Raw genomic sequence first — 17,590 nt, 5'->3', positions numbered from 1 at the left:
CACCTTCATGTCTCACCAGTACGTCCCAAGGTTTTGACTGCTGTAGCTCACTGCCTATGTCACCTCACTCTCCATCCCCCAGATATAGCAGTACCCCTGTTCTGAGGTCTTCCCTGCCTCTACTCTCTCTGCTCTCATTCAGAGTTCAGTTGGGAGTTGCACCTTGATTGCATTTTATCCCTTTGCTTGTGTGTCAGTCTCCCCACTGGACTTTGATTACTGGAGAGTCGGGGTGGCGCCTTTTAATTTGTATGTCCTCTGACACAGTGCCCAGCACAGAGTGGAGACTCAGCACATTTTTTCATGGATGTTTTGGCTTTCTTCTGCAGACATTAAAAAAAATCTAGAAATGGAAGTAGGAACCTGGCATACCTCTCTGGTACCTAGGTCAATGAGATTAATATCTTGTTTTATGAATGTTTGCTAAATTTTTGATGAATAAACATAATCCATAGTCCAAGATCCTTGAGCTTTGGAAACTCATCAGAGTGACTTTTCAAGCAGGTGCTGTTATAAGCAGAGCATTTCATGCTTTGGGCCAACACCCCACTGTTTCATAAAACTGTTTATGTTGACTGTTCTTTTGGCAGAAAGAAAATCACTGAGCCCACTGCCAAGCATTTATGTGGCCCAAAAGCAAGGCGGGAGGGAGAAGGAGAGGGAGAGAGCACTAAACTCCTTTTGCCCAGAGAAACATAAGCTGCTTCCGGCACAGCCCTCTGCTCCTCGTCGGATCAGTGGCATTGGAGAGCCCGGAGGACAGGTGGAGCGTTAGACCGGAAGTGATAAGGTCGTGCCTGACTTACTGCAGTATTTGTAGCAGATGTTACAAATGTCATCACATGAAGCTTTGGAATCTTATTGGGAAAAAAATCAGGATAACAGCTGTAGACCTCTTCCTTTTACCGGGGAGAGCTGAGCGACACTGGACTGCCCCAGCGGTAATCTCCGCCCCTCCCTCCGGGGCAGGGGCAGGCCCCTCGTGCCCGGAACAGTCTTTGTGCTGGGAGGTCAGAGGGGCTGATAGCACTGGACAGAAAGGCTTTTAAGACAGTTTACAAAATGAAAGTATAATAATTCTTTTTTTTTTTTGCCTCCTAACTGAGGGAGCACAGCGAATCTAACCCCCATTAAAAATTTAAACTTTGCAAAACATTTTCAGCATATTAGTGGGGAGGTCATTTCTGCCCATCAAAGGACAAGTATTAAACTTTGCACACTTAGTGCTGCATTCAAATTCCAAATTCGATGTGTTCTATTTCACTCTTTGAGAGCAATGGTCAAAGAGCACTGGGTATCTTTTTATGTGCTGTGCACATAACTCATGAGAACATGCAGTCTTCCTTCCTGACATACACAGAGTAGATGGAGAGGAAAGTGGCAATTTGGAAGAAGAGAAATTTTAATAAGAACAAGAACGACAATAACAATGGCAAAAGAAGAAGCCCAAAACAATAGTCGGCAGATTGTGCTCAGAAAGCAGAGCACCTTCCTACGTCAGACACCTGTTCAGGCTGGAGGCGCAGGCCAGTGTCTGTGCAGCGTGTCTCTGTGGCCGACTGACCCTTCTATCACCCTGGACCGCCTCACTCAGCAGACTGCATCTTGGGCACCCTTGTGCTTTGAGTCCCCAGCCCTCAGCAGAGAGCCTGCCACGTTGTATGGCTCAATACAGTTGTTTGTTGCTAAAGCCCCGAAGCCAGAATTAATTAGTTTATATCTCCCTTGCTGAGTTCATGTTAGATAACAATCAAGACTCTGCCACTTGAAGATTCTCCTATTTGACATTCTTCATTTTAAAGTCACTCTTAAAACTTCCTTGGACAACGAGGGGTACAACCCATCACACCCCATAACTCTGCTGGATTAAAAAACACAGGAGTTAATCAGGGTCAATTTTTTTTTTTGAACCTTCTATTTGCTTTCTTAAGAGAAGGAGGAGATTCTCATTCCCTTCACTATAGAAAAGGAATTAAATAGTTAACTCTAATCCCTGCATCCAAAAGCAGCCCCTGTAGCATCTAGTTGTTGGAGCCGAGAAACACATCGGGAAAAGAACTGGAGTCCTTGCTGGGCTTCAGTCCTTTGAAAGTGCCCTCTTTTATATACTTTGCTATTTTCAGATGACTGATAAACTAATATTGGGATGGTTGATACCATTTTTATAAAGTCCTCTCTGAATTTGTTAAGTTTCTGGGAAATATCAGGAAAGCAAACCCACCCGGTCTATTAGCCCAGTCCCGTGGCATGATCTCCTCCCCCATACCTTGCATCTCTTGAGGCTCCCCCTCCTGGACCCCACTTTCCAACCTCCAGCCCAGGCTGTGCATCACACCTACATTTCCCTGAGATCTCGGTCCTCAGAGATGTTGACTGTCAGCCTTCATCGTTCCCTCAGGTGCTGTCACTCCAAACAGCAGCCTAACCCCGCTGCCTCAAGAGTGTGGTCGTCAAGGGGAAGTTTGGGTTTGCACATGAAGACGGTGTTAATCACCCTCTATGCCGTCTATATGAGGGACATATAATAGTTTCTGTAGCAGCTACGAGATTGTCAGAGGAAGGATGTAGTCTTCCCAGCTACACACAAGGAAATATCTGCTCTAGTAGCTAGAAACTCTTATTCATAAATAGTCAAGTGAACCTTTAAAATGGAAACGTTTCACTAAAAATAAGTCCATGCAATTTGTTGCTGACTATAGGCACAAAAACTTTGTTAAGGCTATTACAGTAATCCTTGGATGCTTTTTCTCTTTTAGACAGCTGCCATTTTCATGTAGAAAATTATAAGAAGTTTTCAGAAACCATATGAATACTATTTAGCTCTTCAGAAGATTAAGTGCATGATAAACACACCCTTCACTAACAGCCCTACTGGCTGTTGTGTGTCTCCCTCCTCATTGCACCCAGCTGAAGCCGTACAGATACACCTTTTCGAGAAAGGCAGACATGGTTTCTTCTCCCCAGATTCAGCAATCCATTTATCGGTATTAACACTTTCACAGTCACACCATCCCTAATGCTTTTCCCTAGTGTATTCAATCCATACTTAGACTGTGGGAGGAATTAAAATATGTGTTGCATCAAAGAATTTTTGAATCAGCATAAGACTTCTTAAAGTGTTAATTATTTTATTGGATTAAATACCTCTCTGTCTAAATTGGTAATACAGTGTGTCGATGGTTTCTGTAATATGGGTTATGAAGATGTATTTTTTTATTTTTAAAACTCTAAATATGAATCTTAAACCCTATGTGTACTCTACTGAACACAGAAGGTTTTCTTTTTTGTATTTATTGTAGATCAGGGATTCAAATGCCTTATGAACAATGTTTATCCCTATTTGTCTTCTTTGCTCATCAGTTACCTTCTATTTTAAGTGGTAAAAAAACTAATGCTGCTGAAAGTACATTGAAAAAGTATCGTCGCTCTTTGCCTTCAGATATTTACATGAGGCACTGAGTGGAGACCACAAGCTGTGCCCGCACCACCAGAGTTGCAGTGATGGAGCTGCCATATTGGTCGAGCTGGTACCTAGCACTAAGTTTTCTGGTGTCTCATCTTCATCCCAAGTGGAAACGGCCCCAGCATCTGAGGCACACACTAACAATGAGTTTAGTGTTGAAAGGATGCAAATGGTGATGGGAGGCAGTAAGCAGAGCTGTGAGGACAAGTGTCAGAATGAAGATTCGGTCCCATAGTAAATGAAAACATAAATTTTATTTTACATGGAAACACACACACATCCACCTCATAAACTTCTAAGAGTCCTGGGAAAACCCTCGGTAGCTTCCTTTGCCCTCCAGTGAGGGAGGCTAATTGAGATTCTTCTAGGGAAACCCCTTTCTTTCCTTCAGTAGCCACGGAAAGATTCATTAAGGCTTCTATTCTCCACTCTTCCCCACCCCTGACTTTGCTTAGCCCAAGCGCTAAAGCCCAGGAGTGATGCCCAAGATTCCATCATGCTTGCTCCCTTCCCCCGGGCTGTGTGGGAACAGAACCTTGCCCCCAGGCTGACAGATTCAGAGGGTAGCCATCCTGGCCTGAAGCTTGCCTTTTTACTACATGGATAATACTTGAAATAATATCTGCAGGACTTTAAGGCTGTTTTTACCTATGCTGACACGTTGTTCATCCGTGGAGGGGGGTGGATGGGAAAATTTCTCTAAAATGGCCATCCCTATTTGCCGATGACGACTTTTTTTCTGATAAAACAATCTATTGGAAACCTTCACACTATCATACTCATCTTCACTTTTAAGTATCTGTTTCAAGTGACCCCTGAAATAACAAGCCCTTTTCTCTCTCCCTCCCTGTGGTTACTTCCCCACTGTGAACCATGTTGGTGAGGAGCCGGGGCAGCTCCACCTTCTCTGGAGATGGGAGTGGGTGGGGGGGTCATGAAGGAAAAGGGCAATGCAGGACCCAAGGCAAGTGTGGCTCCTGACTTTCCCCCTTTCATTATGTGTGTCCACTGAGCTGTCCTGTTTCTGTTTGTGATGGGTTCTTCTGTGGCAAGCTGACCTTTTGGCTGAATAGGTCAAGCTCCCACTGAGCACTAATCCTCAGCCTTTCTGGCCTTTGCACCTCCCCAAAGGTGACAGCGCTGGTTAGGAATATGACTGGGGGTGCGGGGTATATCTTCCAAAGGAGGGATTGTCTTTTACTGCAGCGAATTAATTCTCAAAGTCTGCCTCACAAGGTTGTGCAGAAGAGTCTAGGTACCTTCTTCACTATGCATGAGAGTCTAGATTAGAGCATTTTTGCCAAAGTTGTTAAAGGACAAAAGTCATTTTTCACGTACATGTTTTAGATTGTGGTTTTCCTCTGTAGCTTCTACTTTTGCACTGAGAAAGGCCACGTGTACAGTCCTCGTGATTCATCCTATCATTTTAATTTTCTGAGAGAGTCAGCATTTCTTCAGTTGATGTTTAAGAACCCTTCTCCCTATATATCACTCCTATTTAAAATCTTTGAAAACTCTAGGTATTTTATTTTTAACAACTGCAAAACACGGGGATAGTGTTATGGTATTTGTTGAAAATTATGTGCTGGATCTAGGTTTATTTTGAATTGCTTAAAATTTTCATTCGGATTATTTTTTTAATTTCATAATAAAAACAGTAACCAGCCATTTTAAATATCAAATAGGTACTCAGTAAAATGCTGACTTGAGTTTGAAGTTGAGTTACTATATCATCCTGGGTTGTTTTTTTTAACAGTCTGTGGAAACTGTTCACATCTCACTATCAGTGAGTAGGGACATAATCTTCAAAGAAAAGCAATTACATGTTCCATTTATTTAGCAATGCACCACGTATTTTCATTTTTTTAAATTTAGTTAGTGTTCTTTAAATTTCAAAAAGTGTATTTTTATTGGACAAAGAAATAAATGAAATAATACCGTTGGAGCAGATGAAACAGTGGTCTATTCAGCAGTAATAAGTGGGCATTTTGTCTGGGCTACCAAATGGTGTTAGAATGGTCAACTTCCAGAATCCAAAGGCCTGAGCAAGCTTTATGAGCAATGTTACACTTTTCTGAGGATGATGGGTCTATTGAGGAAAATGCCTCTTTAGTTTTGGTTTATCCATTAGTGATACTGTATAAACACAATGGGATCAACCTGGAGCAACAAAATAACTGTATTGCACTGTTCCTGAGTTATCAGATTATTGTGTCCAACTCAAAACACCAAATGCGATAGGAGAAAGAGTAAAGGTAAGAAGGACATTTCTAACATCTAGTCAGTTACCAGTAACACCAGAGTCAGAGCAGGTCTTCCAGCAGGGACACAATGGACTCCTGTTTAACATATTTATTTTGGTTGTAAAATTAGGAACTGTCATTATATCCCCACATCACCTGCACGAGTACAAAACATATAAATTATGGGAAATTCCAGTGCTATAAAAATGCTATTGAGTAGAATATCAGGAAACCACTTACAAGATACCTGCGTATTCAACTAGCATGTACTGGGATACACACTCAGACTTCTAGAGGATTCGAAGGACAAAGAGGAATAACTGTTCAGGTAGGACTCATGGATGTGACACCTGATGAAGACATTGGGATCCCCAGGTTGACTAATAAGTTTTCTTACATAAAATCTCTAAATATTCATGCACTCGCAGCATTTACTTAGAGGACCACCTGATCCCTAAGTGGGGAAAAGGAAAGAAAAGAATGGCCATCAGTGGCTGAGCATGGATGACCCCTGCAGCACCCCACAGAGGTCAAGGGTACGCCTAGAAGTCAGTTAAGCTGCCTCCTGTCATTACTGGGACATGCCTCTTGGACCTTCAAGCAAATAAGCACACTCTTTACATCGCCTGTGATGTTCTAGGTTCTCCTGTGGGGCGGTGACTGTTCCTCTCCTGGCCTCCTTTTAATCCAGTTCTTTGTAGAAAAGCCTGTGTTCTCTAAAACTAGTCCATTTTCTTTTGTGAGGGGCAAGGGTTCATTTTGAACATTGTCATCAGTAGTCCGAAAATGCCCCAAATCATGAACCATGTTAATATGGAGCTTTTCTGGATTTCAATTACTGCCTCAAAAATGGAGTGAGACTTTTGAAGTTTTTCAACTCCCCCTTCTTCTCACCCCCCCACCAACAATCTTGAAAAAAAAAAGACTGCAGATTTTATTCATGTGGGATCATTCGCACCAAGCTACCATAATGTGCAATTAACACTCTAGAAACTGAAAACAGTATTCAGCAAGACAGCTGCATTATCAAAAATGCCAAAGGAGTTCTGAAGGGAGTAATGTGCATGTTAGAATAGGAAATTAATCAGAAACACACACACACAGTGGTACTTTCTTAAGTATATATGAATATTAAAATTTTAAAAATCTTGTGTCTATACTTATAAAAAAGATTAATCTTAGGACAGAAAACTGATTTTCCTGTTTTAAGATGATTAGTTGTGTGTTTTCCTTCTGAAATGAATGAGGAAGTTGAAATAGAGATCTCTAAAATCCCTGCCAGCTGGAATATTCTTTGATAATAATCACTCTTCAATTATATTTTATAAATTTTGCCATTGAAACAAAATGCCCCTTTTATTTCCCCTTGCCAGTAATAATGATACTTAACACTCATGCAATTTTCAAAGTGCCTTTCAGACACTGCAGACACTAACTTGCAATTGCAGGGGTAAACTGCCTACTTTTGCACAGCACAATAACCATGAGTACATTTATATTATAATCCCTACTAAGCTATGGATCCAACTGACTGACTTAGTAACTGAAACGGAGCAGAATTATCCCAGCAGCACGATGCTGAAATTTTCTTGTCAAACCCTGGAAGTATTTTTTAGACGAAACTGAGGGGCTGTTATTTTATCTCCCATTCATAGTGTCTAGGTTTGAGGGAGCAGAGGTTCGTAATAAAATTTTCAAGAAAAGCAGGAAGACATGGGGGATTTACTTGTTGGAAATACAGAAAAGATCTGAATTTTTTCATAAGTTACTGTAATTCAAACAGAATTTTATGTTTGAAAACTTAGAAAGTGGGGAGGTACCCAGAACAGAACTAAAATCAAATCATGATCCCATACAAAAAATATGTGTATAGAGAAGACCCTTAATTGTGGATCCCACTAATATCATACATTCAGCTCACTTTTGTTAAAGACCGGGGGTGGGGGTGGGGCTCCCGCAGTGCGGGTGCTGGCAGACCGCCCCTGGGAGTGCCAGGAAGAGCAGTACTGACTCTGAGTGCAGGGAAAGGAGGACTCAGATAAGGAAACAGTCCTGACCCAGTGAGGGTCCACCTGGGCTCCTCAGCCAGCCCCGAGGAAGAGTTAACACGCGAACGTTCAGTAAATCCAAAACTCCAGCCATCCCAAGACCCTGAACACTAGTGTAAACAGTCGTTAATGAGAATCTCTTCTCCAGCATATTGCGCTTATTAAGTTGTGATAAAGTTGTTGCATTAGAACACTAAAAAAAAAATCTCATTTGCTTTTTCTAGCCTAGAGAATATGAAAAATGTAGGTTTGATTTTAGGGAGGGGAGCAGTATGTTTATACTTAAAAAATACCTAAATTTTAAGAAAAATAGCATACTAATTTATTTTAAAGGAATGTGAACATTTAGGTTTTTGCTCCAGTGTAGGAAAAACAATCCAAAATGATTGCCTTTTAAGGCCTGGGTGTGGTTTTTAATGGCCGTAGATGTCGTTATCTAAGCAGAAACTACAGCCTAAGCTCTGCTCGCTGTAACTCTGAACCAAATTAACACGGGGCTGTGTGTCTTTAAGATGTTCACGTAGTCGCTAGCTAGTGTTGCAATTAAAGAGAAATTAAGCTGAAGGTGTGCATCAGAGCTCCAACTTAATTTTTTTTCTTTTTTCTTCCTTTCTGTTTCTTTTTCTGTTTTTCTTTTCTTTTCTTTTTCTAAGTTATAGGTGCACAACGAAGGAGAAGCCCCAGTGCACTGGCCATTGAAGTATTTGAAGCACATTTGGGAAGTCACATTTTGCAGGTACCTTTAAAAAAAAAAAGAAGCTTGATTACATTTTACTGAGAAAAGCCGATATGTTTAGCTTTTTATTGGTTATTTGTATTTCAGCTATGTATATGGCTATTGTTATTTCATCTCGGAATTCTGAAATTCTTATGAGTCCATTTTTTTTCTTTTTAGAAAGCCATCCCTTGAGAGAATATTAATGAGGAAGGGAGGGCAAGTATTATTTGTAATAATTGAGATGAATTGCACTATTCGGTCGTTGCTCAATGTATAGTAGCTGGCTGTTCCCAGAGCGACAGTGTGTGCTGCATCTGTAAGTGGTATGTGTGTGTCTCTGGAGCTATATATTGTTTTAGAAAGAGCAAATTTTGTGTGAGTAATGTGACATTTTTTGTGTGTGCTGCCAAATTTCAGTTGTTCTTTGCTTGAGTTTGCATTCGTAAGTGCTTCCAATCTTGTTTGTCTCTCCCCCAAGTCACAAACTTTCTCAGGATGAAATTTTCAAGTATATGTTAAGTGAAAGGAGACAAATAATAAGAATTTAATTTTGCCAGTGAATTTCATGACAGATAACTGTGAGGGCGACTAGGATGGACCTGCAGTTACTCGTGTGAGAGCAGTTTCATGCCAAACTTAGCATCTCACTTACTCAAAATATCCTTCCCAAAGACTTAGCCATCAGCTCAACGCATCCATGAGTGATTGATTGACATTGTTTCTGCTTCCCTAGTACATGTTGCCATAGCCAAAGCTTTCTTTATTATGTAAGATACTTTTTGAACATGGAGTTAAAGTACAGACATGTGTGGGATATTTAGGCAGCTTGTTCAAAAAAAATGTTTATGGTCCTTTTTATTTTCAGTTAGGAAAAATGAAGGTAAACTCCAGATTCTTGTTTATTCAACATTAAAAAATGACTTCTAAGTCATTTTTTTCTAAGTCAAGGTTTAAAAAAATGACTTCTAGATAGCCAAAAGTATTATTGAATTTGGTGTGTGATTCCTGAAAGTATTCGCTGTAGAAAATCGTCATCATCAGATTCTCCATGGTCAAATGCCAGTGGTTCTCCCATGTGGTTCCTTGGCTGGTACCACCAGCCTCACCTGAGACTCTTGTTCAGAGGACACAGTCCTGCCTCTCTCTGAACCTACCAAATCAGCATCTTCAGGGCAAAGTATAGTAATTTGTCATTTTTAACAACTGTTTGAGAAAATTTGATGTTTGGTTAGGTGTGAGAAGTCACAAATTAAGGCCCTAAAAAGACTTCCCTTGTCTGTTTTTGTTTATGCTGATGTTTCCTCATGTCTCCACTAATATTTGTTAAGATACCATGTAACCGATGTTCCTTGGAGACGCTATCCAATCATGCTTATAAAATCTTGAATAACCTTTGCAGTAGATTAGTTTCAGGGATATAGAAAGGATTTTGCTTTCTAGATCTTCAAATTTTTATTTCCTTCTCTCCTGTATGCACTTTGTTTAGAATTTCCTTCATAAGTATTGCGTGAGCCATGCCATGCGATATCTGTATCTACACCTATCTCATCTAGTTCTGTATCTGTAAGTGTAGTTAGATTCTAATGTGATTCAGGATGACTCATTCGTATTCTGAACCAATCAGTGCATTGACTTGGTCAATGAAAGAAATGGTTCAAAGAGTATCCCCAGATTATTTTCCTCTGAGTTCCTTTTAGAAATCTTGAGTCCAAAGTCCTCAAGGGAGGGTGACTTAGGAGCTGCAAGAATTTAAAACTAATTTAAAACAAAACATGAGTTGAACTAAACATAGGCTTAAGGTAAGCGTGTGTTATACAGTGGTTGTCGAAATGCCAGTTCAAGATTGGGCTTCACTGAGAGAGCAGAGCATCTAGAACGAGGCTGCTGAGCTCGTCTGCTATTTCAGGTGGTCACACACCTGGCTTTGACAACCCATTTTAAGAGAAATGTAGACAACCAATATTACTTGAAGCGAAATGACCAGACTGCTGCATAAACTAGAAATCACGTTACATGAGAAGCGGCAAAGGGCTGGGTGAAGTTTAGTTGGGAAAACTAAAAGGGATGTGTCTTAAAAGGGACGCTGATATCCTCCCTTTATATTTGAAGGTCTCATGTAAAAAAAAAATAGATACGTGTATTCTGTGTGGCTTCAGATTGTGGAAAATTGAAAAGAAAAAAAAAAGCTTCCACATAGCACTGTCCATGTTTAGAATATGTTCAAAGCCTTTGAATATAAGGCTTGCTAGGGTTGCCTTCACAAGTGAGAGATCAAAACGTGGTTGTACTAGGTAATCTTGGAATAATCATGGAAACCAGATCTTCTCATCTTTGGATTCTGACACCACTGGCTATGGAGTGGAAGAGCTGCATGTACTCCTTTAAATGAAATACGGGCATTATGGGCAGGAAGGGGTCAGGAAGTAGTAGTAACAAGAAGGCCCTCTAACTAGTAAGTTATCTTTCCTCCTTGCATGGGGCCCGCTGAGCCCATAGACCCATGTCTGTATCTGATCTGCAATATCCCAAAAGGATAATAAGATTTTCACATTTCCCTTCAGGAGGGTCCATGGTTGAATCTGGTGAGTTAAGGGGGTTGGGGTGAATTCTTTCTTTCTTCTGCTATCCTTCCTTCACTTGCAAATATCATAAAAACCTATGTGGTCAACATGGTTTCTAACCTCACAGTTCATTATAGTTATCAAAAAATAAAATAAAATACTGGGTAAGAACACAGAATTCACTGTAATAGGCACACAGTTGCTGTCCTTAACTAGCTTGCAATTGTTGGGGCAGAGAGGCACCAGTAGGATGCAAGTGGGATGCAAGTGAGATGCATCCCACAAAGGGGCAAGGCTCTGGGTTTGCCACAAAGCATCCAAGAAGACTTTTCAAAGTTGTCGATAGATAAATAGAAGTTTATTAGGCAAAGTAAGTTGGAGAATATGTATATGTTTTTTATCCTTACCCAGGACATGCTTGTGGCTTTTAGGGAGAGGGGAAGGGAGGTAGAGAGCACGGGAGAGAAACATCAGTGTGACAGAAAGACTTCGATTGGTCGCCTCTGATATGCGCTCTGACTAGGTATGTGTCCTGACTGGGAACTGAACCCACAACCTTTTGGTTTATAGGAATACACTCCAACCAACTGAGCCATACCCACCAGGGTGAAAATTTAAAAATATTCTAATCAAAGTGTCAAAGAAAAGGCATGGGGCAAGTTATAATAGACCTTGTTTGGGGACTGTTAAGATGTTCAGTTTGATGGCTGCTCTCCATGCACAGGAGAGCACATAAGGCAAAGAGATGGAGAAACCACACAAGCCATATTGTGGCAGCCCCAGCGAACCAAGCCAGGATGCTGTAACCAGTGAGGAGCCCATGGAGAAGGTTTTTGTTCAAGAAATAAGCATTTGATTTGTTTCCAGAGTTATTACCCAAATGTAGTATCTAGCAAGTCTTTGAGTTGTTGGAGGCTAACCTAGAGACCATTTAGGAAATTATCATATTCCCAGACTCTCTATGGTAGAGAATATCTTCCCTATCATAGAGTCTCTATGAATGGAGAGAGAGGTGTGGAATTGAGATTGAATTATTAGAAATGAAAGTCTAGAGGGTCACAGGAGTTAATAATGACCACAGGTTTTCTAGATTAGTAAACCAGCTGTCTATACCTGAGAAGCAGGTAAATGGGATATTCTCTTAAGTAGCAAAGTTGGTAAGAGGTAAGCAATGGGAACCCTGAATCTGTTTCTCTAGAACAAGATCAAGTCTAGGGCTGAAAATAGGACCAGGGTTACTAATCACTAGCATATGGACGACTGAGAGTTCCAATCTAGCAATGAGTTGCAGACCCCTGGAAACGATGTGGAGCGGTGAGAGAAGAGGGTTGGGGAGGTGCAACCCCCATGTATATCATCACTTAAGATGCAAGTAAAATGTGAGGAGAGTAGAAAGAAGGTAAGGGGAAAACTCAGGATTTGACTTTGCTTAAGGGAGGAGCATTAATAATATCAAGGTGGCAAAGAGTAAATCCTTCAGTAGGATAAATACTGAAGAGACGCAGTAGGTTTTGTCCATTGGCACAGTCGTAGTGAGGTTTTGGGTGCAGAAGACAAACGTAAGGAATGATACAAGGTAAAAGTGTTTGGATATTTGTGATAAAGGGAGGGTGAGAGATAAGAAGTTAGTGTGATGGGAAGTTCTCGTTTTTCATGTTGTTTTAGTATATGTCCAAGGTTCATGGGCTCAAACATCGTTAATTATATACTCTTTAGCGTCAGCTTTTTAAAAATCACTATCTTGTGGTCATGTCTACATTAAGAAAGGATGAGCTTTCCCATTGTTAATAGTTATATATACCACTCCACTCCACAGACATGTCATAATTTATTAAACCAGTTTCCCGCCATTAAATATTTTCTTTACATGTATAAATTTGTATTTCTTTCTTCATGTATGTGTGTTCAAATTATTTTTAACTTGAATTTATTCAGGTGATATTGGTTAATAAAAGTACAGAGGTTTCAACTGTAAATTTGCATTTCTAATGCAAATACCTAGTGAGGGGTAGGCATGTGTGTCCGTGTTTGTGGGTAGGTTTGTTTCAATTAGAAAGACCCTAATTTGGGTTGATTTTAGTTTATATTTATTGAATTTTTAGTCTGTATGATGTTCCATGTATTAAGTTCTCTCCTTGTATTAAGAATGTTCACTTATTGTGAGTATTACTAAATACCTATTAGTCAGGTGTTATGATTATGTACCTCTTAAAACTGAGTAAACTGAGACAGAAAATCTAATAACCAACTCAAGCTCACAGGGCTAGGTAAGTGAGAATTTGAATGTGGGATACTTACCATTAGATTATAATAACCTCCCACAAATGATGGGGACATTCTTAAAGACAATGATAATAAAAAGAAGAGAATTTATATGTGGAGTGAACAGAATAGGTAAAGTAGGGGTCAGTTCTGAATACCATGGTGGGGCTCGGGAAATGCCTATGACTTCCTGTGCCAGGTGCCCAGTGTTCCTGCGACCTGTGTCCCCGTGATGTTTCATGGAAGAGCACGTTAAGGACCCCTTGGTGTAGAGAGTTGGGGGTGGGACTTGAAGATGGACTCCTTAATTTTTGGTGCTCATTCTGTGACTGCATTATGTTATTGCAAGGTACACCTTATTAGCTCTATATTCTCTTGGAAAAAAATTAGAAAGTTTACAGGATCCTTTAAAATTGGCTTTCTTCCTACTGAGAGGGGGAAAATAAACTTAATGGTGATTCTGTTAATATACAACCAACTGTTGCAAAGTTATCTTCCAATTTAGTGGTCCAATACCAGTGTATGCAGGAAAGGCCACCCCCCAAGCTCTGCACCATGCAGTGCAAGGGCCACCATTCTCATCAAGCACATGGAAACTTTACTGCTGACCATGACACTTCTTGTAGCCCTGGTGAACCAGGAACTGTTTCATTCATGAATTTCACAACAGGGGCAGCTTCTGCAAGACAGTTTAGGGTTCACCGTATGTCAGCCTTGAACTTGTGAGACTGTGAACTACATGCATTGGGTCTGAGTCAAGGTATTTTAGTTCACTTTATTCTCTATTTTATTATTTTATTTTTCATTGTTGTTGAAGTACAGTTGTCTCCATTTTCACCCCATCACACCCCCTCGCCCCACCCACCCCCACCTCCCACCCTCGACCCTACCGCCTGGCTTTATCCTTGTGTCCTTTATACATGTTCTTTGATGTCCCTTACCCAAATGTCCCCTATTATCTTTCTCCCCCCGTCCTTTCTGGTTACTGTCAGTTTGTTCTTCATTTCAGTGTCTCAGTTTGTATTTTTCTTGCCTGTTTATTCCTTTGACTTTATTAATCAGATGAGGAGCAAGGCGTGAGGGCTCAAGATGGGCAAGTGTTTTTTTGTGAAAAATTAAGACAAAATTCAAGAACTTTGGGTCATTATGTGAGCTCTTTCCTGAATACAGTACATGTGACTAAACACTAATTTGGTTCCTGCTTTGAAAGCTCTCTTAAGGAACTACTGTTCCTACTTCATGGTAATCCTCAATATGGAACAAGGTACTCATTTTGACTTTCCCAATTTGGAGACCAGATAGAATGTTCATATTTTACTTCCTCAAAGTTAAACACAAAATGGTAACAAATATCTTTGTAACTCATAAAATTAACTAGTGGAGTGACTTTGCCTAAGGTGCAGATTTATGAATGGAGTGCTTTAATTATTTGCTTGCCCTTAGAAGAAGGGTTTAAGTTTTTTTCATGCTGTAAATAATACTTATGAGTATAATTGTTATATAAAATGTCAGTATTGTTCTTGCATGCTCCACAGGAGTGCTGTTTTACTCACCTCACAGGCATTAAAACAAAGCAATCAAATCAACCCTTATATGTGGAGATTTTTAAAGTTAACATTTGTATTCTTGTGAGCACATGTGGTAAAACTGCAGGTAGATATTGTATATGTTACATTTCTGACATGGTGTAATGCATATCATTACTGATAGCTGTTCATAGTTACAAAGTGAGCAAAGGAGGGCTTTTATCCATAACTAGGTTTGTACATTAAAATAAATAAAATTTTGTGAGTCAGAGAATATATATATATATATATATATATATATATATATATATAATAAATGCCCCCATGTTTATAAATAAATGGTATAAGTGTAATTATTTAACCTAAATCTTAGGAGAATAAAAATAATATTCTATAAGAAATGCCCTAAAGGGAGATAACAACAGAAGTGTGGTACTCATGGTTTAGTTTCGAGTTTGCCTATCTTGTGTGAACCCCCTCATACCTACGTAACTGAGCTCACATTATTTCTGGGCGTTGAGGAATTTTTCATATTGCTTTTAGAACATTCAAGCCCCAAACAGAGAGAGACTACCTTGGGCAGACAATTTAAGGAAGATCAAGAGAAAACTACCAAGAACATTCCAAGATTATACCTTTGGTTCTGTGACTGCAGGTGGATTAGAAAAGGCTGGGCAGAATGGTTGCAGGACAGCCTGTCTTCCCCAGCATAACCAGGGAACTAATTGTTTTGCAAGGATCATTTACTAGTAGAACAACTCTCTTGTAGGTTACATAGATATGGTCGTCACCTTAGCAGAACAGTTTAAAAAATGGATGTTTTTTTTAATGGTGGAGGAGGAAGGAACTCATGTAGCTATTTTTTTTCTATTTGGTATACGGAATTGTACGATACACCATATTTGTGTGGGTTGAATGAAAGACAACATAGATCTTATTGAAATGTCTGTTTTCAGTCATGTGGCTTTTTGTTCCCTTAATGCCTTCCACAGATAAAAGAATAACTTAGCCCTGGACTGCGTGGTTCAGTTACCTTGCAGTAGCTGAAAGGTTGTGGGTGAGATCCCCAGTACATGTGTATGTGATCCTCGGTCCAGACTTATATGGGAGGCAACCAATTGATGCCTTTTTTTCTCCCTCTCTAAGAGCAATGAAAAAAAACTTCCTTAGATGAGGTAAATAAATAAATAAATCTAGCTAGTTTAGGTTTAAAAGAGGATGTTAACTGATCAGATTTAGAGAAAAGATTAGATCAAGATTTACGTTTCTGTGTTTTTGTTTTTAGTTTCACTTTGCAGTTTAGTTAAGGGTATATACACCCTGGAATCATAACGAGTTGGTTTATATTCTCTTTTGGTCCTGAAGCATTTAAATGTTTGTGGTTGATGGAAGAAAATAAAAAGTATGTTGCTATTGTTCAAGTAGTTATAGCTGCAGTACTGCTGAGACGCAGTCAATGGTAGACTAAGAAGATTCTACAGAGAAAGTAGTTTGCATGTATAGGAAAGGGACTTCTAACTGCGTTGGGGTGTGAAATAGAGAATGCCAGATCTACTATCAGCTTCGCCTTTAATCTCATTCTGTGAGAGAAAATAAAAAGTGAACTAGTACAATTCAAACATCTAGAAAAAGAAAACTGAACAATACCTAAAACAGCTCAAAAACTGATACAAAAAGATAAATTATTATTTAAAGATGCTGCCCAGCCAAGTCAATATTCATTTTGCATTTGGTCATACTGTCATCAAAAAGACCTCTTGCATGAGATAGTAGTTTCTATTTTATTGATGAATTGAAATGCCACCCTTATTTATTGTTTTATTGGAACTTACAAGTATAAAAGAAAGTACCATCTCTGGGAGAGTTGCTTGTTCTTAGTCTTAATGGCCCTTGTTGGCAGTGGTATCTTGCTGGACATTAGTGCTAAAATAAAGTACCTCCGTATGAGAAAGGCATTTTTTAGCTGTGAAAGAAAGGTGAGTTTAAAAGTAAGTGAGAGGTGAGTGACCCTATAGTTTCCCTCTGATCCAGAATGGTAAGAAAATGTAAAACTAAATATAGAAAAAGAGAAAGTTAGTGCATATATTTGCATATGCAAATTAGCTTAATTGATACTGCTTGCCTCTACAGGGATTTTTCATTACAAACTGGAGTGCTACATTGTTCAGCTCATATTGAGTAATTTAGTAACTAATGAGACCAGTTTGCACTAATTTGCATATGATAAATGAGCTTAATTGCAGTAAATAACTTGGAGGCATAATTACTTAATTTTCCTGTGTTGCACGGCTTTTAAGTTCACGTATGAACAACTCAAGATAATTTTGCATATTTAAATTAGTTGCTTTTAAATTTTCTGGAACAAAAAAAGGAACACACCTTATCAATTGAGCTGTAAGACAATCAGAAGTAAGTCTTACAGTATTTTTATTTAAAAAGAAAGGAAAGAAAAGGAAAGCAGAAATTTCTTGAGTCTGTTCTCATCGCTGACATTCTTACTTCAAATAGGGTATCAGCATTAATATTTAGGAAAGTGTCTTTTCATGTGGAAAGTTAACACACAGCTTTCATCAGGCACTGACCTGGGTGTAAACTGAAATATGTATATGAACGAGTCACGACTTTTGAATGGGGATTAGGAAAGAGCCACGATGCGTCCCCTGTGCACCTTGGCGCACTAACATTGGAGGGCCCGCCCGCCTCCCAGCTGGTGGTGTTCATGTTGTGGAAGCCACTGGGCTTGGATGAAGCAGCATCGCTCTGCTGTGA

General features: G+C 39.6%; 1 protein-coding gene across 1 annotated transcript in view; it reads left to right on the top strand.

Annotated features, from left to right (window-relative positions):
- The window catches only part of NPAS3 (neuronal PAS domain protein 3), an 843,234-nt gene that overhangs the window by 410,395 nt on the left and 415,249 nt on the right, over positions 1–17,590 (top strand). The window contains exon 4 of the mRNA XM_053670519.1: positions 8,408–8,490. Coding sequence (XP_053526494.1) covers positions 8,408–8,490 — 83 coding nt within the window. The remainder of the gene's footprint in view (positions 1–8,407; positions 8,491–17,590) is intronic.

The sequence above is a fragment of the Artibeus jamaicensis genome, unplaced genomic scaffold (assembly GCF_021234435.1).
Source record: "Artibeus jamaicensis isolate MK-2021 breed Jamaican fruit bat unplaced genomic scaffold, CSHL_Jam_final contig_588, whole genome shotgun sequence".
In the NCBI taxonomy this organism is placed as follows: domain Eukaryota; kingdom Metazoa; phylum Chordata; class Mammalia; order Chiroptera; family Phyllostomidae; genus Artibeus; species Artibeus jamaicensis.
The sequence above is the reverse complement of the archived record's forward strand: the minus strand, read 5'-3'. Positions and strand labels throughout refer to the sequence as shown.